The sequence below is a fragment of the Scaptodrosophila lebanonensis genome, unplaced genomic scaffold, assembly GCF_003285725.1.
Source record: "Scaptodrosophila lebanonensis strain 11010-0011.00,11010-0021.00 unplaced genomic scaffold, SlebRS2 tig00000001-arrow-pilon, whole genome shotgun sequence".
Taxonomy (NCBI): domain Eukaryota; kingdom Metazoa; phylum Arthropoda; class Insecta; order Diptera; family Drosophilidae; genus Scaptodrosophila; species Scaptodrosophila lebanonensis.
The window spans coordinates 13,376,562-13,401,989 of record NW_022060529.1 but is presented as its reverse complement, the minus strand read 5'-3'; the positions used below and the strand labels follow the sequence as shown (position 1 = coordinate 13,401,989).

At 38.8% G+C, this 25,428-nt stretch overlaps 1 protein-coding gene across 1 annotated transcript; it reads right to left on the bottom strand.

Moving 5' to 3' along the window:
• Positions 1 to 211: 211 nt before the first annotated feature.
• LOC115620076 (AF4/FMR2 family member 4) lies at positions 212 to 25,428 on the bottom strand. Its single transcript, XM_030513241.1, has 9 exons — positions 25,294 to 25,428; positions 24,735 to 24,992; positions 16,760 to 17,601; positions 14,736 to 14,921; positions 13,025 to 14,529; positions 12,800 to 12,920; positions 9,477 to 9,749; positions 1,468 to 1,592; positions 212 to 743 (listed from the first exon to the last, which is right to left on the bottom strand). Exons 3-9 carry the CDS (start codon positions 17,571 to 17,573, stop codon positions 618 to 620), a joined length of 3,150 nt encoding a protein of 1,049 aa, XP_030369101.1. The 5' UTR covers positions 17,574 to 17,601; positions 24,735 to 24,992; positions 25,294 to 25,428; the 3' UTR covers positions 212 to 617.

Below are 25,428 nucleotides of genomic sequence, written 5' to 3'. Positions count from 1 at the left end.
ATTAAACACATACATTATAATGCTTAGATTTTGTAAACTAATTTTAGGTTGAACGTGTTTTTTAATTGTTTTTCGCTAGAGAAGTATATAAATTAATTATAAAATAATTTATGTTTAATACAAAAGCCTCTTAAGATATGTGTTGTCTCATTCACTTGCAATTCTCTGTTGACATGTGCACGTACATATGTATGTATGTATGCATATATGTATGTTGGTAGCTATAGAATTGCAGGCCAGAAACTCACTAATATGAATATGTATTTATGTGTAGGTGCAAGTGTAGAAGGCTAATGTAATGCACAGTTTACAACATACAGACGCACAACGAGATTCTTTGGATGCTGGATCTACACATAAATATAAACGTATGCAGTAATTATGGGATATCGCCAGCCGCATATATGATGACAATTAGATATTGAATACCTATTATCTTGCCTGACCATGCTTGCATCGCTGACTGACGACATGCTTGGTAGTAAGTGAAACTTCTAGACCCGATATTTAACTAACAAGACAAGACATGCGATTTGAATACATAAGTATACATAATGTTGCTGCTTCTAAATATTTGTTCTAATAAATTTTCAATTATTTAGGTCAGAGATGTGACCTCAAGTACATCCGCCAGCTGACTTTATGCCTATAAAATAGCCCGTGGCACACGAATCCTTCCGCATTTCGCACCACGAATTGTAGGTGCGATTATTAACACCGCACAGATTGCCGCTTTGATGTTGCTGCAAATAAAAAAAAAATTATATGATCATTAAAATGGAACTCAAATTTGTTATTACAAATTGAAAAAGTAAAGTTTTCAATAAAAGAGAGCGCTAAATTAGGTTTGAAATTGATTTTTTATCAAAGAAGCCAATGTCAATTATAGATTTTATGTAAAGAAACCTACTGTGCTTAAAATTGTCAAAACCCACACACAAAGTGTTATATTGTTTATCACTTATTTGAAACTAAACTATGTATTTCAACATTTTAATAACTTGTGTTTAGTTTTCAAAGTTGTTAAGATTAATTAAACTGTTCCAACATTTTTGTTTTCTAAAATAATGTTTTTTATCTTGGCAATATCTTGGTTTCACCGAACGTAGAGTACGAAAATATTGATTTGGTTTTCAGTACAGACACTAATGTATTGATTAGATTAGTCGAGAAAACTTTATGGTTCCTTCCTTTGAAGCTAATGTTCGATTTTGTCAGTCACTATCTTTGATGTACATTTTTGGACCGGGGTATTTGATTACTTGTTAATATACTAGTATACTTAATAATACAAATTATTTTCAGTTCATTAAAACACCATTTCCTACATTTTTTGATCGAACTACATTTTTCAAATAGCCTTTCTATTATTTTGAGCACAGATGTACTTACATTAAGTTTACAAAATTAAATACCTTAATGGATTCATTCATATACTTATATACATATATGTTTGGATTCACTTACCATTTGCTGCTGTTTACGTGCACATTTGTAGCGGCAGGCGACGCATCGTGGCATATGGGTCTGCAAGTCCACCAGGCAAGTGTCCCTTGGTCCGCACTTGATGTCCGCACAGCTGACTCGGTCGGCTGTAAAAAGTTGAGGCATTAAGTCAGCGAACAGCGTAATAAACCGATTTTATATATTAAAGCTGCTAAAGTTTTCTTAATGTCTGACTTGGCGAATTCTGAGTAATGGCCTTGCAGTCCACATATCCTGTTCCTTGCATGTGAACTTTGGCAGGTGCTCTTGCCTCGCTGATTTTCTGCTGTGACTGAGACAGACTGGCAGGTGGAAAGTCAACAATTGGATACAATCCATATTTAAGTGTGTACATGCCTATACATACATATATACGAGGGCAGTTCGAAATGTTTCCAGCCTGACAAGATAAAACTTTTTAACTAGACAGTTCTTCTAGCGATGCTCCCTACTCTTCAACTTCATCAAAAAGTATTCGCGTCCTGCTCCTCAAAAAGGTTGTTATTTTATGAAAATGTCTGTCCCTCAAGATTTTAGTTTAAGGTATAGAAGGAATCGCTTGCGGCTAGGTCTGGAGAGTAAGGAGAGCAACAGCTGATGTATGGGATGGCGCATCTGATCGATCGCGGGGCTATCTCAGGTCCTTTTTTCTGTTCAAAATTTGCTGTCTTTAGAGAACTTCGCTATCTCAACTATCTCTTTACTTTGATTCGGTCGTCCAGAACCATTTTCAGAATTTTGGCGATGTTTTCGTCAGTGGTAGTTTATGGGCGTCCCGGTTGTCTCTAATATTTTAAGCTCGTACATCCACGTTTAAGTTCAGCTGCCCTGGACTTAACAGTTGCCAATAATAGAGAAGAGTTCTCTTAAACAACGGCCATCTTGTTTTTGGTTTGTGTAAGCCTATTGCCTTTCAAAAACAAATCTATTATGACAGCACGATTATCAAATTTTTATTTAACCACTGATATGGACCTAGTTAATCAATTATTGAACAACCAATCAATTTTGGTGGAAACATATAAAAAGATGCCTAATAAAAATGTAATAGTTTTGTTAATGTAGGAGAACGTCTCCGGGCAGAAACATTTCGGACTGCCTTCGTAAAAGTATATACAAGTATGTAAGTAAGTACAGTATATGCCCTTTGATTTTGATATTGGGCGATTTTATTGTTGATGCCTTACGAACGGATACACCGTCGGGGAAGTTGGACGCAGCAGTAAAGTGGAAAGAGCAATGTAATTCTCAACGCTGCCACATTATTCACACCACAGTCTGCGTCCGCCCCTTTTCCCGTGCAACGCATGCGCAAGACAGTAGCTGTGGCCAAACGAACGACGCAAGCACAAAGGGGCAGACACTCCAAACGCCACTTGCCTGCGTGTGCGTGTGTATAGTTATCGTTAACATGATCTTCAACTTGGCAACAATGTTGCAAAGCGCTTAGAGCGATCGGGTGCTGGAGCAGGAGCGGGAGTGGCATGGCGCGACGGGGAGATGTGGCGGCATGTCTGCAACTTCGAGGACGGCGCAGGAAAGGTCGATGTCGACAGTCTAGCAATTCGTAACAGTTAAAATTTATTAATTTCAACCGCGCCATTCGCCTCAAGCTTCCTTTGCAGGGTACACGCGCGCACACACACAAACATAAATATATGTGCAGTGTTTGTAGGTAGTGTTAAAAAGAATTCCCGCCAGTTTTAGGTCTTACTAGTTCACCAGCCACTAGGGAGAATTTGGTTGTTTAATTTGCAAACCGGATGATCTGCATCGAAACTAAGGTAACCAATATATATAAGATATATATGAAGTAGATGAAGTAAATGAAGAATATGTCTTAGTAACAATCAAATCGGAATAACCCATGTTGTTAAAAAGTTAACCAATAAAATATTATGGGGTTTCGAGAAGTAAACAAGAAAATTTAAATGGAGAATATGCCTTCATACCAAATAGATAAGTTAAAAGTACTTACACTTTCTTCTTAGTATTGACAGGAATAGTGAAGCTTCTTCTTTTTTTAAAGAACCTTTTGAATATTGTTAAAAAGCTAACCAATAAGAGATGATGGCGTTTCGAGCAGTAAACAACCAAGTTCAACCCAGTAGCTGTTTAAATGGAGAATATGCCTTTATACCAAATAGGTAAGCTAAAAGTATTAACACTTTCTTCTCTGTACTTACAGGAATGGTACAGCTCTTTCTTTTTTATTAAGATAGTTTCAATATTGCTAAAAAACTAACCAATAATAGATGATGGCGTTTTCAGAAGTAAAAAACAAAATTCAATCCAGTAGCTGGGATATAGAAATGGAGGAATATGCCTTAATAACAATCAAATAGGTATATAGAAGTACTAACTCTTTCTTCTTAGTATTGACAGGAATAGTGGAGCTTCTTCTTTTTTTAAAGAACCTTTTCAATAATGTTAAAAACTTAATCAAAAGCAGATGATGGCGTTTCGAGAAGTAAACAACAAAATTCAATCCAGTAGCTGGGATATATAAATGGAGAAATATGTCGTACTAACAATCAAATAGGTATATAGAATACTAACTCTTTCTTCTTAGTAGTAATAGGAATAGTAGAGCTTCTTCATTTTTTAAAGAAACTTTTCAATGATTGTTAAAATGGAAAAATGATTGTTCGAAAGCTGTCTTTGTTCTAACAACATTTGTTAAAATTCATAGAAAAAATACAGGCTATAAAAAAAATGTAAAGGGCCGATAAAAGCGCTTCGAGAAAAGCTCTACTGAGTTACGAATCCCAATATAATTATTGAATATGTGTTCAAATAAGTTTCGAAGTTGGTTCTGAAATATCTCCAATAAAGTCCTTTCACTTATTACTTTAAGAACAATCTCTTAATGGAAGAGTTATGTAATTTAGTAAATTAGTTTTCATCAGCTCTAAAGAACACACACAGGTGTGCTGATTAGAAAACTAGTTCAAGGTACTGGAACTTCGGAAGTAAGACTTGCAGCACTTGTTGATTTTGATGGATATGTCTGTGTGGTTGCGCCTGATAATGCCGTCACAATGCAACTCAGCTGTAATTTGTTATGTCGACGTGGTTTAATCAATGCCGACGACCGGTTGCCACATGCTACAGCAGTAACAACAACAACAACAACAACAAGAACGGCGGCAGCAGACGCATCTGAAAATGTCTGCTGTCCGCTAAATGTTGTTGTTTCTGTTGCTGTTTGAGGAACTTATTGCAACATTGTGTGGCAGGGCCGGATTCGTCGTGGGTCATGTGTGTGCGCCTGTGTGTGCGCCGGCTGTCTGGCCATTTTGGCATTGCGTGTTGTTTAAGGTGATTTTAATATGATCGTAAACTTCAGCGCAGCCAACCCAGCCCGACAGACGCGAAGCCAGACGAGAGTGACGTGTTGCCGTTGCCATTGCCATGTCCGACTGTCGTTCTGTCGTTCGGTCGCTGGTCGGTTGGTCAGATGGTCGGACGAGCCTTCAGTTGTAATCACGGCGTATGCTGTCGCCGTCGCCGTCGCGAAAATGGCGTTTTTAATGGTTTGTACGTGTAGTCATATTTCTTTGAGTAAGTTTTGTGCCTTCCTTCGTGGACTCTGGAACGTTTTTGTATGGGTTTTATAGGTTTGATCGCAGGTTCAAACCCAGACAGACACACACACACACACACACACACACACAAGTCTTAATGTGAAAGCACACACACACACACACACACATACATATTCATATATACAAAACAAAGACATAGTTATGTACATATGTAGGCATAAAAACCATAAAGTTACTAACCATAAAGATAAAATTCTCCAAAACCAAGCTCTGACACACAACAGACAGACACAGTAGTTTTTAGACAGACCTCTGCATATGTACATTTTAATTTATCGCCAGCGATCAGCATAAAGTAAAAGACTGGAAACTGGTAGCATGGTAGACAGATATTGCATGCGAGGATCATCAGAAGGCTAAACAAAGCCACACACAAACACGCGCACGCACGCACACGCATGCACACTCACGCACACACACGCACGCACTTTTGTGCTAAAAGCAAAAGTGAATAATTGTTAATGATCTTCATTTTTATTAATTTCCGGCTACCGTGCAGACGGATGACGGCATTTTCTTAGTTTGACGGGAAGGTAGGTTCCATTCACATTTTCCAAAGTTTCTAATTTAAGCTATTAAAATAGATAAAAACTTGTATAACCTTTAACCGCTTCGGTACAGGATAACAATATCATGACATACATATGTATTTTGTGATTAACTGAATTAAACGATTTCTAATTAAGCATACTTTGATTAAATTAATATTCGTATGCCTTTTTTTTTTTGAATATATACTACAATAGAATCAGCTAATATATATCGTCAAATAGATAAGGAAATTGTATTTAGAATGCATAAATTTTCTAAATCTAAGTTTCTTTCTATGAAAAATTTGTTTACGTTAATTTATTTGATAAAATAATTAAATATTAAATGATTTTACGGTTTCTTAAGTATCAATATTAATTACATATTAAAAAAAGGTAAACAGCTAAAATGCTATTGTTCCTAAGAAACTTAAATAAAACATTTTTCATATCATTTCTACTGATGTTACGATATCTAAATGAACAGAAAAATGCTTACTACTCAGATTGATTTTTGTAGGAATACCATATAGCGTGCACTGATTCTGATAACACTTTAAATTATTATGAGGCTTTCGTCAAAATCATAAGCAGAAGTGTATCCGAATTATTTTTCCACCAAACAACCATATTTGAACGACAAATATAAAAGTGTTGTTATTTTGTGGGCGAATGAATAGCAACAATAGTAGAAGAAAAAATATGCCATAAAAATATTCACACAGCCAACAAGGCGCAATTTTGTGAATGTTATCTCGAATATCGTAAAGAGCTCATCGTATTTTTATTTTACTGCAAAGTATTATTTATTAATCAATTGATCGCGTATTTTCAGCTGCTCTACTCCTGTGCTGGCAAAGGCAATTACGCCTTATGGGAAATCGTTTCGAAATGCAAAGACAAAGACAAAAGCACGGCCAGCACCCTATTATTAGAACACTCGTGAATTTAATTACAATACAGCTCAGGTAGTAGTAGTAGATGAGCGCTTTTCGTCAGTGTCTGACTTGGTGCTAGTGTTTTTTTTTTTTTTTTTTAATTACAGCTTGTAATTTGCGCGGAAACGTTGCAATTAGCACGCAATCGGGCAGTAGCTGGCCAAGTCTGGCACAGTAAACCAGTTCTGGCACCCGTCGACGCGTCGTTCTCCGCAAATATAAAGATACAGATATGGCGCGACAATGCAACTGTCAAATGCCGCATTTTATTGGGGTCTCAGATGTTTCGTGGGCGTAATTAGATAATGCCAAAGCGGTCACTGCACAGTGCGGCGAAGTCCACTGAACAGATTGATAAAGCGGGTTACGACGTGGCGTTCGAAGTCGCATTTAAAGCCAACGCCGCATCAATCCTTATAAAAGATTTTAAAGTTAGGTAAAGGGAAGAAGTTTTTGAAAATATGGGCGAGGTATTATTTTTCATCAAAGCTTAAAAATACCTAAAAAATACTCCACAAATAGTTAGTTTGAAAAATAAAAGAATACACCTAGCAATGTAAATTTAGACGTAAACAACGCCTTACATAAAGCTTTTGAAATTTCTTAGAGACCCTAAAAAATAAGCGATTTGTGCAATATGTTGTCTCAGTGTTTACATCTTCATTTGAGTTAATGTTTGTGGTGGGAGTCAAGTTTTCATATTTGGAAACAGATATAATGTCGCGGGTAGATAGGTTAATTATTAAAATATAAATTGCCATTCCCTGTAACTTAGCGAGAATCATGTCGTCGGGTGGGTTAGACCTACCACTTACTTGTAAGACCAGTCTCATATTCGTTGACCTTGCTCGTTGAAGATAGAAGGGGCCCTTCATCAACTTTGCCATTATTTCGCCCATAAATTAAAAGTGAATAACTGATCGATTTAGCTGCTTTCCATTAAAAGCTAACCTATTAATAGCAATTTTCTGAGGACAGAATTGAAATCGACTCTTTTATTCAACAAAGTGTTATACGCTCCTCCGAGAAAGGTAAACCATTGCATAACGAAGGTAAATATAGATCCGTATAGACCCCATTGTCAACCCATTGGCGTGTCTAAGTTATGATATTTTTGCAAAGAGATTACCTGCTGGAACTAGCTAGCTATATTGTGTGCATACGAGTATTTTTAAATCAGAAATATTATTATTATTATCAAAGTTTGAATATGTGGCAATTTTGAATATAAGAATGTGGGGATCCGTGGATTGTGCAAGATTTTAATAGGATTTATTGTGGGATTGAAAGAGAGAGAGAGAGTAATTTAAGATTAAGAAAAGTTAAATGTATTGGTGGCACAAAGATCTTGATCTTAGAGCGCTATCCATGAAATATTGTCAGGTGAGGAATCTTGACGCGTATGACCAAATCTGAGGGAAAAGGGCTTTTAGGAGTCGGGGCCAGATGGACCCCAGGATTCCTTTCTTGTTTTTCAGATAATACATGAATTTCAACAAATGTGTTTTTGGTCAGGTGAGGAATCTTGACGCGTATGACCAAATCTGAGGGAAAAGGGCTTTTAGGAGTCGGGGCCAGATGGACTCCAGGATTCCTTTCTTGTTTTTCAGATAATACATGAATTTCAACAAATATGTTTTTGACGCATATGACCTGATCTGAGGGAAAAGGGCTTTTAGGAGTCGGGGCCAGATGGACCCCAGGATTCCTTTCTTGTTTTTCAGATAATACATGAATTTCAACAAATGTGTTTTTGGTCAGGTGAGGAATTTTGACGCATATGACCAAATCTGAGGGAAAAGGGCTTTTAAGAGTCGGGGCCAGACTGTCGCCAGCATTCCTTTCCTGTTTTTTGCAGATAATATACGAATTTAATAAAAATATATGTGTTGCTAACTTCGGTGCAGGGCTGCCAATTTCGCTTTTTTCCCGTCAAATCTGGCTGTTTTGGAAGACCGATTGCGGGAAAAATTGGTGAATTGCGGGAAGCGGGAGTTCTGGATTTTTCGAAGTTCGGTGAATATTTTGTTTTTGAAATGCCAATCATGTGGGCCGGCGAAAATCAAAAAATTGTTCACTATGCACTGACAGCTGACGGTCGCTGCTGGTGCGGCTTTGTAATTAATTGGAAATATGAGTCGATCAATTGCATTGTCTTAGGCAGTGGTGGTGGTAGTGGTGGTGGTGGTGTGACCACAAAATGAATAAGCACGAATTAAGCCGAGACGATGCACGCCACTCAAAGTGGAGCACCACTGACAAGAGCTGAGGCTGTTGCTGCTGCTGCTGCTGTTGCTGATGATGGCAATCGCAGTCATGGAGCCGTATAAGCAAATGTAGCAATTTCAGGCAAACACCGAGCAACTTGATACGCCTGCCTCCGCCAACTCATGTTGTTGGTGTGGGCAAGAGTCAGTCGGCGATTGCAGACGGTAGCGCGACAATGACGGCCCAGCCGTGGCAACTGCAGCTTGTGGTTGGGAACGTACTCGTACCTACACATATCCACAAACTCCGTACCCGTAACAGCAGTAAACCTCAGTCAAGTCAATCAAATGTAAAATTGCGGTTGCGGTATGATTGTTGTTAAATGTGCTGCTGTTGCCGCCAACAACTCGACAGCAGCAGCAACAACAGCAGCAACAACAGCAGCAACAACAGCAGCAACAACAGCAGCAACAACAGCAGCAATTGGCATTGCCATTGCAATTGTAGGCAACCGCATAGCAAAGCAATGTAGCACTATACTTGTAATAGGCAGCGCAAGACTTTCAATTACAATTAATTTGATGGATTTTTAAAGCATAGGCAGAGCATATTGCCAATTGCAGAGCCATTAGACAACACCCCATCGACGGGCTTATTGCCCATTCCAAGATGTCTATCGCTAGCTTATATTTAGGAAAAGTACATACCACGACACGGTCCAGGATATGCCACGGCTATGGAACGTCCAATTTTGCAAATCATACGATTTATATCACATGTGCTCCTATATGTTTTGCCATCCACACCGCACACCGCATGCTCCCCATTAATGCCATCGTCATCGGGCTGGCCATCGCCGTCCAGATCTTGTGCCCCATCGGCCCAGGGACAATTAATATCGCATTCTATACAGTGTGGCATCATATTCTGATCTTCGACGCAGGTTAGTCCATTCAGACAACTGACTCCGTTACAACTGGCTGTTGATGATAAGCAATATAAAAATATATGATATACGAACTGGGAAAAACAAAAAGCACTGAATTTTAGGAAAACCTACAACTCGTATGTATGGAAATATCTGCCATGCGACATTTTTTACAACGCTTTAAAATCGGTATCTATGAGAACGCAGATTTTTTGCATTTTTTTGGGGTGTTCAAAATTAAAACGTTAAAATTTCACATTTTTGCAAAAGCTATATCATCATGGCGAGACGAATTAATATATCTTGATTTTTCCGTCATTATCTAAAATTTGAGATCCCTTTTCCGACCAAGTTAATAAGCCCTTTGGCATAACTTTTTGTAAAGAAAAATTTGATTAGTTTAAGTTCTTAAATTTCATTGTAATTGATACAGAGCGTATGAAAAAGGGTATACAAAACTACCAAGTTCTTCAGAATATTTATCGTCGATTAAGTAAAACTTGTAGTTGTGAAACACATTTTGGAACGACAAAATGTTATCCATTTGGAGATCAAAGTATTATGACTAGATACTTAACAGTCCAGGAATGAATAAAACGCATAAATAGTAAAGAAAAGTGAAATGTGCTTTGTGATAGTTTAATTAATATAGAAAATTTAAAAAGAAGGAAATACTAGGCAGTAAATGAAAAAATTGTAAGACCTATAATGAGGCGGGAATGCAATTCAATGCCAGGCAAGTCCTAGGGAATGGAATTGCTATTAAAGGTGAAGCAGAGAACAAATAATATAAATTAACCAATTACAGATTCACCAATAAGGATCTAAGTAGCTAATTCTCTTAAAATATAGTTAGAAGTACAACAGTTTCCTAGTAGCCTTTAAAATATTTTGTTTACGTTTCCATTCAACCGTGTCTTTCTATTACATTTTAAGCTATAAATAAATTGTTTTCCCATTTCTATGATTAGCGCCAATTCCACACACACACACATACACATTCTCAGAACTACAAGTAATCAGTATATAGTATGTATGTACGTGTATGTGGATATGGCTAGCAATAAACTGTCAAATTTATCATTGCACATTGCCTGTGATGCGAAACGCCTTGGCGCCAACCATGACACTCGCAAAAAATTGCATTCATTTTTCTGCACTAAAATATTATTGAATGCGAATTTTAGCTGCGACCAGCAGTCAGTTTGCATTCCAACATAGAGCAGGAGGGGGGCGGGGTAATCAAGTGCCATGCAGATTCCTTTCTACGACACACTGGTCCCAAAACAAACAAAAAAAAAACACTTTTAGAATGCGTTCGATTGTAAAACTTATTTTTCTTCCCTTCGGGGAATAGTACGTATCCAATAGAAAAGATAAACTGGTAAACCGTAGAACTTTGGAAAAACGTAATTGTTTTTTCTGTAAATTTTGAACCTTTTACTTAGATTAATTTACTTAATGTTGGAATGCATTGTTAAAATATAAATGAACTGCAAATTGAGGTTCCAATTGAATTTATTTAATGTGTGCCGATTAAAATCGATTAAAGATAGATTCCAAACCATATATTTAAGTATTCCATTTTCAACGATTGTTATTTTGTTTTTCGTTGAATAATTTACCAAAAGATAATTTACTTTAGAAAAAACGCACTTTTTGTAACTTTGAATATTGAATGTTTTACTAATAAGCTGCAAATCTAGGTTCTAAATGCATCGTCTCTTGTGGTCAATATTCCAATTTAATTTATTAAATCGATTAAAAATTAGATTCCTCTTTACAACACTTTTAAAATAATATTGTATGTCGACTGAATTAATTGTATTAGAACGAATGATGGGAAAACATATATTTCATTTTCAACGATTGTATTTTTTTTTTTTCGTTGAATAATTTACTAAAGGAAACAGATCAGAATAATTTCGAAACTGAATATACTAAATCAAGGGTGTACGTAGGGGGGCCAATTTGTTGATTAAATGAGTTTAAATAAGAATTTATGTGTATGATAAATAAAAAAAAACTTGAACAAATCCAACTCAGTTCCATTTCAGGGCGAAATAGTTCGCCATAATAATGAAGATAACAACTTTATATTACGAAATTTTTTTTAGGTGGAGCAACGGCCTCCTGATGCGGCCCCTGCGTACGTCCTTATACTACATTTTCGGAGTTAATGGGGTTTCGATCGTGCGAAATAAATGTTATTCGGTAACTTTTTTTTTAAGGAATGTTCTATATTCGACCGAATATTTGTAAGATCTCTACAAGTGTTTCCTTTAATGCTTATTAGTCATTTGTTTAACTAACTACATTACTATATTTTGGGTTTTGAAAAAAATATCCCACTAGAAAAACAAATCGGTTTTTGTTGTTTTGGCTCGAAAAAGCCATCAAGTGATTTCGTTTGCACATCATCATGCTGACTATGTTTTCATAAACTAACGTATTTTGCAGTTTGGGACCAATGTGCAGTCACCAATTGTGGCACGCGCCATCGTTATATGTAAGTATGTACATTGGCATTTTATGTGCCACCGTAGGCAGCGTGTCGGAGAACAAGCTAGCGATGAGCAGAACGATCGCTGCTAGCGGCTAATCCAACAAGTTTGAGCCAAACAGTTGGAAATTATGAACGAGCTGTTTGGTTATTGCCTGCCAAGCTGCCTGCCTGCCTAACTCAATGGCTGGATGGTTCTTTTGGTGCCTTGGACTCGCATCATGGCTTAGTCTTAGCTCATCGTTCTTGTCTGGCGCTGTGAATGCACGCTTTTATTGATCATTTGAGCATGTTTGCGAGTGCTTCCTGTATCATTAAATTATTACACAACATTTTCATGGCGCGCACTGTCAGCTGGATTTTTCATTCCACCATTGGCGACAAGTTGTTTTCAATAATTGAAATGTGCAATAATTTGTCTTCTAATCTAATTATTGCGGTTCTGCGGTTTTTGGCACGCGACCAGCAATCAACAGTCGACAGTTGTAACTACTCTACTCCTGCCTCTCCTACCTGTCCTACCTGTCCCATCTCTCAAAATCGCATTCATACCATATTTATGTATGTATATAGTATATGTATATAGTATAGTTACTTACTTTTGCAATGTCCGCGATAGGCGACTGTGACGGCACTGTTGGTGCGGCAGGCGCGCTTGCGCAGTTGGCATTCGGTATTGTAGGTGCGTCCATCGGTGCCACAAACCGGATTTGTGTGTTGCTGCATGCGAACATACATACATACATAATACATACATACATATTTGTGCATATGTGATTAAGTAGCCCTGAAGTATGCTACAACATTATTGCATGAAGACTTACCAATATGCCATTTGGCTGGGGCTGGGGCTGGGACTGCGCCAAAAAGCCAGACTCGTGATCATAAATTCCATCGAGAAATGCTAATTCATCGGCATTAGTGGGGCTCTGGCTATTATTATTATGGCTGTTGTGGCTGTTGTGGCTGCCCTGGCGGCCTTTGTGCCGTCGCCTGCCATCAGAAGTTGATGCTGTTGCAGCAGCAACAACAACAGCATCAGCATCACCACCACCAGACGTGGACGTTACCGATGACGTAGCTGTTTCACTTCCGCGTTCACTGTCGTATAAACGGCGACGTATGCCAGACATTGTGTTATTTGCAGGAATGCTCAGAGCTGTCACAGCTGCTGCTCTTGTTGTTGTTGCATTGCTCTTGCTGCTGCTGCTGCTGCTGCCCATTTGCTGATCCTTATGCTTACGCTGTTTATGCAGACGTTGTTGGTGTTTACGTTTTCGTTGACTATTGTGGCCGCCTCTGTTGCTGTTGCTGCTGTTGTTGTTGTTGCTCTGATCAGCATTGTCGTATTGTTGGTCGTGATTTGGAGCGTGCTCAACACGTCTGCCATGTTGATGCATGTGTCTGAGTCGGGCTCGGGCTCGAGCTCGAGCTTGAGCTTGAGCCTCAGTTCCAGCCAGCATGTTGGCATTGTCTTGCTCTTGCCCATACTCTTGCCTATTAATGTCGTTGGCGGGTTCATTAGCATTTGCCGTCTTATGTCTAGACGTAGCTGAATCTGCTGTCGCTCTGATGTGTGTTGGCGCTAATGTTGTTGCTGTTGCTGCTGTTGCTGCTGCTGGTGGCGGTGTTGACGAGTCATTGGCTCCTGTCGTCGATGTTGCCAACGTCGTCATTGATCTTGTTAAGTGTTTGCTGTTATTATTTTTATGTCTGCGTCGCTCGTTGCTCGCATGTGCCGTCATTGCCGGCATTGGCATCGTCATCGTCATCTCCATATCCATATCCATGTTGCTTTTGCTCTGAATATGCAGCCGTCTGGTTGTGGGTTGTTGGCGCTCCAGCTGTGTTCCCTCTTGCAAATTGCTGCTGTCTATAATCAAAAGTCTTCTATGTTTTGTTTCGCCCTGCACCTTTCTATGATTGTGGCGCGGCATTGGCTTCTCTTGGCTTTGTTTGTATTGTTGTTGCTGTTGTCTTCTTTGGTTATCAGCTTTGTTGCTGTTGTTGCTGTTGTTGCCACCACTGTGGATGTTGCTGCTGTCGTTCTGTTTATACTGGCGTTTGGCGCCATCTAAACCTAAATTGATGTTTGTTATTTCGCTACTTAGACTACGAGTATCGCGAGGCGACTTCTCATGCATATTGTGATGTTGTTTTTGTTGTTGTTGCTGTTGCTGCTGCTGCTTCTGCTGCTGTTGCTGTTGCTGTTGCTGTTGCTGCTTCCGGCGCAATGCCGCTCCACACTCGGGCGCACACACACATTTGGGTCGACCCTTGCGTTTGACGCACTTTTTATTTGGCCCACATTTGAAACTCTTGCAACTCTCTGAAATTCAGCACGAAAATTTGAATAGAAAATTGTTTAAGTAACATGCATCAATTTTTGTAGCAAGTTAAATATTCAGTTGTTGCTGTTGTTGCTAGAGAAAAAGAATAACAACAACGCCAAGTACACCAACACTGCATCGCTTGCATAAATTAGCACTTTTGATGCCAGCACCAGTCGAAGGCAAGTCCCCACAGAACACTCACCTATGCATGGCGCGCACTCAACACCGCCTCCGATGGCCGTGGCAAAAAAATACTCCACACTGCTCAGCTCGCGATCGGTGTAGGAGAAGGCTTGGTTGGCGCCACAACATTCCAACTTTGTGATGTTTGTTGAGAAGATTTGATTGCATTTGCCGCTGCCGAGTGCTGTTTGCCAGCAGGTTCCAGCTGTGTACGAGTATATACAAAAATTATTTGGATGATGGAAAATTTGCTAGCGATCGCAAAATAGTTTTACCAAAAATCCAAAGTCCCTTATAAATCAAAAATATATCCCATATAAAATGACATGAGATCCCTTTCTACATATGTATATACATACACTCCTATATGCTTAAATTATAATTATATAGCATATTTATGAAAATAAATCAGAATATATACCAGGGACCGCAAATAATGACTATTTTGTTTTTTGTTAACTCTGAGAAAGACAAAATTACAACTTGAGTTTTACTTTTGATTAAAAAAATAAAACTCAAAGAATAATCATTATTTTATGAGTTTGACTTTTGCTCAAAATATGATAATGGGTTAATTTTTAAAGTTTAGCTCAAAAATTAATCATTATATTGGGATTGTGACCAATAAAATTAAAAAATAATCATAATTTAGCAATTTTTATAATAACACTTGTAATGATTACAGTTCCAGATATATAGTATGTAAATACTTGTATATATAGGGATTGACTTGAAAGATAATTCAAAATGTTGCTTTTAAATGTACATTATTTTTTGAAACAAAAAAAAAGGAAAGTATAGAGTTGAGTTCCCACGAAGAAGCTTCGCGGCTCAAATATTCGTTTTGAAAGCTACGATCATTTATTTTTTCTACTTCTTTAGATCAGCCTGGCGAGATGGGTCGAACTCCCGATGCCCGTCTGTCTGTTTCAATCTCTTCTCCTATTTCACTACTATTACTATTTTATGGATACAGATACACGAATATGTATATTAGATCGCTTTATCAAATTGCTGTCACACCAAAGACACGATGAAAAAAGTCTATTTGTATACAAAAATCGTTGTTTATGTTAGAATCGAGTTGGATATTCAGAATGTTGTCGTCATACCCGATGACCAAATGCAGAATGAGTTTAGAATACTTTATAATGAATGGTTAGATTGTACAGTCACAGCAGGGTATCATAGAAATAGGGAATTAAATTATGAATGAACCAATAGCTGCCAAACTGAACTCAATTATAAAAAACTATCGCACAATATTTGTTCTGTTCTCACACTAATAAATTAAAATAATTCAGCTAAAAGACTATTCAGATAGCCACTTAATAAATTATTTATATGTCTATTATGTCTACTATTTGCAGAACATTTCTGAGAAATATTAAACAACTAGTTACAATCGCAGGTAAGCAACAACAACAAGAAAGCAGGGTAAATATTTTGTTGCCATAGTTATTGAATTGAAAAAATAAGCGCTAATAGATTTCAACGAAAGTCGTGCGCACAAAACTTAAAATCAAATTCGTTTGATATTTTATTTACAGTTGGATCCGAATCGTATTTTTGCCCTCGCCCTGACTCGCCAGAGTCCACATTCATGTGCGATAAACAAACAACTTTGTTGTGAGAAATTGCGTCATATTTGGTATAATGTGTCACATTTATCGTTCAATCACATCGGAGCGAATGAACGCACATTTGCACAGCGACAGCGACAGGGACAGCCACAGTCACATCCACAGATACAGATACAAAGATACCGATATCGAAAATGTATGCTAAGAGATACAGATACAGTGGAGGCAGAGACGCCTTTCGTGGGCACATGGCGCCACACTTTGAAGTTATTTATACATATACTCGTACGATTATATACTAAGTAATATATTCGTATATATAGTATGTGGCTCTTAAGTTGCCCAAAAGCTCTAAGACGCATATTTCTGATTTTGGGTCAGCTTGAAGGAGTATCTTAAAGTCGATAAACATATAAGTGTGAGTGTGTGTGTGTGTGTGTGGAATGCTTGTCTTACTCACCCGCCACAAGACGCATGCTCAGCATCAGGGCAATTAACAGAGTCGTCAAAGAACACCAGCTATGAATGGGCGACGATGACGATGATGACGATAGTGTTGGTGTTGGTGTTGGTGATGGTGATGTCGCCACTTGGCCAGACTTGACTGTTGTTGCTTTTGTTGGGCTTTTCATTGATGACGGCCACGAGGTGCTGCAGCGTCTGCTCTTTCCTGGACTAGAACTAGATAAATGTTGCCACTGCTGCCACTGCTGCTGCTGCTGCTGTTGCTGCTCACATGCCACTGACAACTTGTCATTAGCGTCAGCAACATCTGCGTTTTGTGCTGCTGGCTCCGTGTCTGCTGCTGCTGCTACTGCTGCTGCTGCGGCTTCTGTTGCTTCTGCTGCCGGTTGATGTCTTAGTTGAGACATGTTGCTACTGCGATTGACGTCATGGTTAACACTGTCACCGGCAATTTGGCGCGCAAGACATGCGAAGCGTTTTGGCTTTTCTTGCAGATACTTCCATGCGATTACTATAAATAAACTTAAAATTGGGCTACATTTGCGGCTACCAGTTGCTGTAGCTGTTGCTGTTGTTGTTGCTGTTGTTGCTGCTCCTGCTGCTGCTGCCGCCGCTTCTGATGCTGCTGACGTCTGTGACAATGTTGCCGCTAATTGGTTTGGCATACGCGCTTCCGCTTTGGCAGGAAGTGCGCGCATTGTGAACATGTCTCTACGCTTGTATTTGTAATTTGATTTTCGAAATGTCAAATTGTTCTGATTTTTTCTTTGGCTCATGACCAGGCGGCATGCGTTTGTTGGCAGTGGCATGCCACGCAATACTCGTACAAGCTGTGAGCTAAAACAAAGAATTAAAAGCAATTAAAATAAATGCCTACATATTCACGTATCTATATAGTATACATATATGTATGTATGTATATATGTATGTACCAGTAAGTAAGTACTCATGTTTTAGAAAGATATGTTATATGGGATCTTCAGCAAGTGTTCGCCAAGCCTTAGGCCAGACACTGATGGTGCATGCAACAAAAACAACAGCAAGGGGGGAGGGGGGAGAAAAAGAAAAGACATTGACAGCAAAGAGGCAACAATTAAGTCTCAAACGTTGAGTTGACATTGAGCAGGCGGTTTTCAAAATGTGACCACTAAAAATAAAGAACCTGTTGCTGCCAGCGACAACGACAACAACGACAACAACAACAGTCACAGAGACGTTGGCACTGTCTACCATGTTGTGGCAGCGGCGCGACCATCATCTAACACAACATGCAACACCGAGCCTTCAATGCTCTTCAACTTGTAAGAAGCTTTTAGCCAGAAATAAAATGTTGCGCAAAGATTTTAAACCATTTATTGGATCAACAATAATATGCGAACTCTATGGAAACAATGCCTCTAATGTGTGAGTTAGAAACCACAGATAACTAGGGAGGGGAAGCTTTATTCGTTACCAAACTCTTTAATAAGTGCATAAGACCCTTCTGCAACAACGCAGTTCAAGGCAAGACAGGTGCGCGCAACGGAGGCATGAGGTGTGTGTTTCTGCAGGTGAGTGAGTGTGTGTCTGGATTTGCAACTTGCAGTTTGTTTGGCGCACTGTTTGGATGTTTGTTTTGGGCTGCTGTCGTCTTCGTCGTCGTCGTCATCGTCATCATCGTCATCATCATCGTCATTGTCATCGTCATGACATTAAGGACGTGCTCAAGCAAACATATGCGAATGCGAGCGTAGGCCGCAGTCAGATAGACAAAGTGAGCCAGACATGCAACAATTGTTAGAAGCAGCAACGGCAACAGCAACAGCAACAGAGAGTCTCGCAAGCACACACATACGAGTACACACACATATGTACATATACAGTATATGTATGTATGTACTATACATGCTGGTCTACGATATTTATGTACGAGTATGGACAGCAACAGCGACAGCGATAGCGTGGGGCACGGGTACGTGACTCAAGTTGGCGTTGCCTGCATCTGTATTGGAGCACATGTGAAGTATCCTAATTTGGCTAACTTGCAACGTCCTTGAGCGAGATATACACGCCCATGCTGGCATATGTCAATGTCTGTGAAGCTCTTATCCGCTAGCCCTTTGGCTTTTGCTTAACCCTTTGTGTCTCCTGGGCACTTGTTAGCGTTAACTGTTTGCTCTGCTCGAATTAATAGTCTCATAGACTCAGCTGCAGAATCTGCGAGAGTCCACAAACAAATCAGAACAATATTGCACAGCCAGATTCTTGCACTAATGCGATGACGTCAGTTCTAGTTTAATTTTCCACTGTAGTATCTCTTACCAAAGGGAAACTGGGAACTTACTCTACTATACATCGTGTTTAAAATATTGAACTGCTAAATATATGCATATTTATTGCAGTTATGGGAAACTATTCAATAAGTATGGTATAACGTTCGTGTAAAGATTTGTCTGCAGGAATCGAGAAAATCATTAAGAATAATGCCGGATATTCAGGGTATTAAGTGTGCTCTAATATATTCGGTAAAATGCGGGACCTTAAATAACAAAATTTCAATATTTATTACTAATTTTGTTGGGCACACCTATTATTCTGTCCAACCGAAAACAATTGTAATTTATAAATTAACCAAACGCTAAGTTATTTTTTAAAGTTTTTAATTTTTAATTGTTGGTAAAGCCATTTATTATTTTTTTGTCGCTGAAGTATGTTTGCTTTAAAAACTAACCTTTTCTTTGAAAAACACTTAAATATGAAGAGAATTTTTTTTTTAAATATGCTCACACCTATTGCACTGTCCAGGTGTGTATTTAATTAATTGGATCTAAGATGATTGGTGGCTGAAGGGGCTGACAAATCTGTTATATATATATTTCTACATTTTTGCGATCTGGAACGATTCAGTATTGAATTGTGAATGCCCGAAATAAACGCTCTCTGGACATATGGGAGAAAAATGTCTTTGATTGCTTTGGCACACGCACTTGCACCTACATATGTATGTGTGTGTGTGTGTGTATCTGGCAATGATGTGTTGCATGTATAGAAGACCATTGATTGCAACGTCAACGGCTGGCTACCTGTCCAGTGCAGTGGTGGCAGAAGACATACAGACATACACGTGCATACATACATATGCATAAGAAATAAAATATCTGCACATGCGACAAGCAAAACAAAAACGCGCCAACTCACACACATAGTATTCGTATAAAAAAAAAACTCATACATACATATATGTAAGTATGTTTGTGTGTGTGTACGTGCACATTGCACATTTCCTCGTAAACAATTAATGACCTACTGCGTCATGGTTCATGGCATGCCACGATGGGACAGGACGGGAGGGGACGGGACGGGATGGGATGGGATGGGGTCGGACTGGAGACGGGACAGGACAGGACGGGACGGGATGGGACGGAACGGTCCGAGACCGGGCGGCAACTGCACCGAAAATTATTGCGTTAACATGCGTTGCGACATTTTATATGATGGTCGACCAGCTTGGCAGTCGGATGTTGACGTTGCTAGCCGGCTAGCCAGCTAGCTGGCTGGCAAGGTCCCCATCTCTCCCCATACTCCCTGCCGTTTGCCCAGCGCTTCGCTGTCCCGTCGGCGGCATGGCACTGACTTTCCAGGTTAACCGGCAGACGTCTGCGTGGACGTGCAAGCCATACGCACACACACGCACACACACGCACACACACACACACACACACACACGCACACTCAAATTCAAGCTGCATTCCTGTCGTGCCTCGTGCAAGACGCTTGGCTATTTTTAGACTTTGCAAAGTCAGTGGGTTTTTGTTGGCGGTTTCCACGCTTTTCCTTTGGTGCTGCTACCGCTGCCCCCAACCCCTGCTCCAGCCACTGCCTCTTTCGCTGCCGCTGTTATTATTGATTTAGTTTTTCCATGTCATATGTCCATGTCATGTGGCTGGTGGCTGGTGCCTTGTGGCTTGTGGCTTGTGGAGCGCTTAGTTGGCGCTCATTTGCTGGCATGGCCAGTGTTTACTGTACTTAATGGGACATGTTGCTAGCGAAGTGGCATTGCTCTGCCCTTGCCTCGAATTCCAGAAATTCTTTAATGTTCACAAAAATTGCTTTTGGGCTTGGATTTTGTGCAAGGAGCGGGCGAGAACAGAGCAGAGCTGCAACGAAAAATGCAAGGAGCAGCAGCAACAAAAACAACAACGGCATAAAATGCATTCGCTGAAGCAGCAGCAGCAGCAGCAGCACAAACAACAACAACAACAAGAGCACTAAGCTTTGCAACTGCATTGCCAAACTCAATAAGCAACACACACTCTTGAATATTGCAGCGTACCTGTGCTATGTATATACATACACACATACATACACACACATACTATATATGCACAAATATATATGTGTGTTTGTATGTATGTATTTTGTCCGTTGGCCGTTGCTTAAAATACCTGTTTTCATGTTTTTTGGGCATTTATTCTGGATTTTCGTTAAGATTTTTTTCTTCCACTACGCTTGTATTGAATTGCATCTCATCTTGTTGTTGTTGTTGTTGTTGTTGCTGTTGTTATTGCTGTTGTTATTATTATTGTTGTGTTATTCTTTTCATCATTTATTTAGTTTTTGCATTTGTGTTCCTGCAGTTCCTAATTTCAAATGCAATTTTTATTTGTACACATTGTATTTGAATTTGTAGCAACCCAGAGTTTTGCTGAAAAAGCAAAGAGAAGAAGGAGTCCCATACGCAAAGATAAAGTTCGTGAGCCCCAAACCGAGTGGGAACACTCACGAAGGTGCCTAATTACACTCTAGACTGTTATTTCAGCTTCAGATGAAGTGGCTAGATAATATAATAGAACTATATATCACGTTTCGGGGCATTCAGATCAAGAGATCTGGAGATCTACCATGTTTGTCACATGGCCACGTCATAAGCCTTTGCCACCTTCTGGACACACAATACGATGATTTTGAAAACATATTCGGTCTGTAAAAAACAAACTAAGTATTTAAATAGCAAGCAGAGCTCAAGCGACTCAAAGAAATACAGGCGCAATATCTATTTTGTGTCAGGCCCTATGTCAACTTACTACTCTAACAGTTTTTTTTTTTCATTGTCTAATAAAGGGCATATTTCTATTAACAAGAAGGAAGTATGTGTGTCTTTTGTGAATACTGTTCCTACCAGAGCTTTGAAAACTTTGCACAGAGTCGTCTAATAAATTATTTTCGTCTGTTTATCTGACATTGTTTCAGCGCTTGAGGACCCCAAATGAAGACAAACTTTTTTTTATAAAAGATTAGATTGTACAGAGATGCAGTAGATTTATATAGTTCGCAACTTATGACCATGGAGAAATATAGTTTTTGTTGCTAAGTACAGAGTACAGTGATGTACCCATATACACAGCCCTCGTGTAGACGAAAACACACTTAGGATGGTGCTTTTAAATTTTAATGTTTAGTAGTATTGAAGATGTAGATGACGATCTAACTTTTTCTTGGAAGCTGACATGAACAGCTGAAAACGGTCTTAGAAATAAATATTATTTGTAATCCTGCAAACGATTTGAATTAGAACAGAAAGCCACGAAACGAGGCATTTGAAAAATTAAATATAAAAAAGATTCGCTAGTTAGTTAGTTAAAAGATGAAAAAAATACTTTGCTTGTAAAATGTATTCAAACTATTATGTGACGGCATTTTTCGATCAAATCTGCTCGACAGATCTAAATTAGCTTCAGACATACCAAAATTTTTTCATTTTAAAGTCTCAAAGAGAAAAGCTTCCTTGGCTTAGACCTGATAATCTTCAATTACTTCTCAACCATAAGAACTTAGGAACAAATTCAAGAATTATTTTAATTTTGTTGCAGAAACAAGGCGACGGCATTCCGAATCAATCAGTACTTTATCAATAATTAATGAAAATTTGGGAAAGCCTTTAACTGTTTTGATAGTAGCCGGAAAATGTCCAGCTTGTTTCTCCACAGTTCTGTCTCAAGGGTGAAGACAAGGTTAAGACAATGTCAATTTTTCAAATTGTTGACCTTTTATTTCGCATGGCATTTCTAGACTTTCTATCAAAACTCTTACCAAAATAGATTGTGATTTATGAAAGTACTGAAAAATGAAAAACAAATATTTGCAATACAAGTATTCTGTGCACTAATAAATCACTGGGGCTTGTACAATATTTTCCAATGGTCGCGTTTGCGCAATAAATGAGTCTGAGGTCGACGAGAGCGCCGGAAGCGCAGCCTGAATTGGTTTTTGCTTGCCAGTTTGACTGTGTCAGCTAATAGGGTATAGATATCAGTCCCACGAATGAAAAAAGGGTCAGCGTGTCCGATTTCATAAATAACAACGAAAATCAAACGAATATTGTGTCAAAGACAAAGTATGTAGCAGCGCTTCTTAGGAAATTCCGTGAGGTCGCAAATTTGTCAACAGGAACAACAACAGGAAATTCCTTTCAGCACACTCATCAGCATGCCAGTCAGGCTGCCTGCCTGCCTTCAAAAGAAACTCATTTTTGGCGCGAGATTAATGACTTCTGGATTGCCGATGATGTGGAGAAGCCCCTGTCTGTCCGCCACTTATTTGCATATGCCATTGGCCAGTGCCAGCCGCTCGTTATGCAGGCAGTAAATTTTCAATAAATATACCAAAAACCAACAAACAAATCAAACAAATCAAGGCAGTTCGGACTGAGGGCTTGGGGTGGCGCACACCACTGCCGACAGACCAGACCCAGAAGCAGACTGAGTGCAGCCAGAGCCAATAGGCCACATCAACACCAGCATCCATGCACATCATGTGATCCAAGCGTTTGGTTGTCTGTTGGTGTTGCTGTTGGTGTTGCTGTTTGTTTGTCTTCTGTTAGATGAACGTCACGCATTCGCTTGCGTTGCACATACGCCGTGTTGCCCGAAAACGACACTCGAGCTTTGTGCACATATTTGCTGTTGTTGCCTGATGTGTCCGTCCCCCCCCTCCCCAGTGATCTGATGTGTATTGACAACGGCTCATTAACGGCAGCCGTCGGCAGCTCACCAGCTCAGCCGCTCACCAGCTAGCCAGAAAAACACATCGAAAAGTAAACAGGAAATCTGCAAGCTACAGGATTTCTTCAAATGCTTCAAGAGCGCGAGAGCGCGTGCGCGCAATATTCTTATTTGCTCGTCCATTGCGTGAAATTGTTATTTGCTTATTATGTTTCTTCTCATTTCTATCTCCTTTTCCACAGATTCTGTTTTCGTCTTCTAGTAGTTTTTGTCGCACTTGGAAAAACATATAAACAGAACGAATGAAGTCTAGAGAAAAAACAAATATCGGACGGAGCACATGAAATCTGAGCTGTTATTTAGTCTCTCGATATTTTTGTTGACAACTATGCAAGAATTTTGTTATTGTCTGAGTTTTTGCAATTATATGTATGTAAATACTTATGTATGTGGAAGCTTTGTGAAGATTTTTGGTGGCACACCCATTCTCAAGTTATACAGACAGACAGGCAACATTTAGGGATTAATACCATAATTAGGGATTATGTTGTTCACAAAAGACATTTTGGGAAAACCGAACTTGTATTGTATTGTATTGTATTTTTGCTAATTGTATTTTCAACTCAAAGTAAATGCAAGATTGGATAGTTTTTGAACTCTTAATATCTATTGAAGATTTCATTATGAAAATCCCTTTGCTTGCTAAAGAATGGAACTGAACAACCCTTTGAAGCTCCATAAAGTGAAATGCAAATATAACTAAAGCGTACAATCCAATTTTATAAATTAATATACGATTAAATTATACAATTATCAACATTAATAGCGACGCGATGATGATGCAGTTTGGCGATAAAAATTGTTCTAAACCGAACACCAAGAATGCAATTCAAGACAGAGAAGATATTACTGGCCTTCGGACGCTATGTTTAATCACTGATTTTGGCGACAATGGAGTATAAATAATAATTATTTTTTAATAGAACTCACCTTAGAAAATAATTCTTTTATGTTTGTTGCACGTTTTTTTTTTTCTTAATATTCAATGTTTGCCACACAGCTTACAGCAAAAAAATTAGTCTGTTGTTAATTGCTGCTGACAATTATTTGTATGGCCAAGTCATACGAGTAATGCGCTCTTCTCCACCCTTTTTCACATTCAGGCTACAACTTCTAGTAGGTACTGTATTTATTTAAGTATTTTATAGTTTGTTTTATAACTTAGCGGCCTTCAGAATGGTTGTCAAGCTAGTTTTTCAATATATACAAGAAATAATAATAAAAAAAATAATAATTTGAACAAAAAATTAATTTATAATAACAACAATTATTATTGCATAGATTGGCATTTATTTGCATGGCTATCTGTCTTTTCCGTTAGCGAACAACTGGCGCGATTTCTTGCTATGTTTCGCTGACTTTTCAATTTCACTTTAAATTATTTTAGTTCGAACGCTGAAGCAGAAGCCAATCATAAATTCATAAATGCATAAACAATTTCGACAACATTTTCCCCGAATTCTATCAGATTGCACTTTTTCTCACTCACTTAACGGCTGTCAAGTCTTTTTCAGTTAGCTTTTCACAACTTTTCAGCGCAAGAAGTCAAAAGTTTAGTTTCAGTTTCAGCTTCATCGGCCTTAGCCTTATCTGCTTCGCAATTTGATGAGCGTGCACCACAACT

Bases quoted from the DNA above. Each gene is read 5' to 3' on its own strand.
- LOC115620076 (XM_030513241.1), bottom strand. From the start codon at position 17,573: ATGCCACTGCCAACAAACGCATGCCGCCTGGTCATGAGCCAAAGAAAA. The intron at 14,530-14,735 runs GTGAGTGTTCTG...GCTGAATTTCAG, and splicing joins TGAGTGCGCGCCATGCATAG to AGAGTTGCAAGAGTTTCAAA. The intron at 12,921-13,024 runs GTAAGTCTTCAT...GTTCGCATGCAG, and splicing joins CCCAGCCAAATGGCATATTG to CAACACACAAATCCGGTTTG.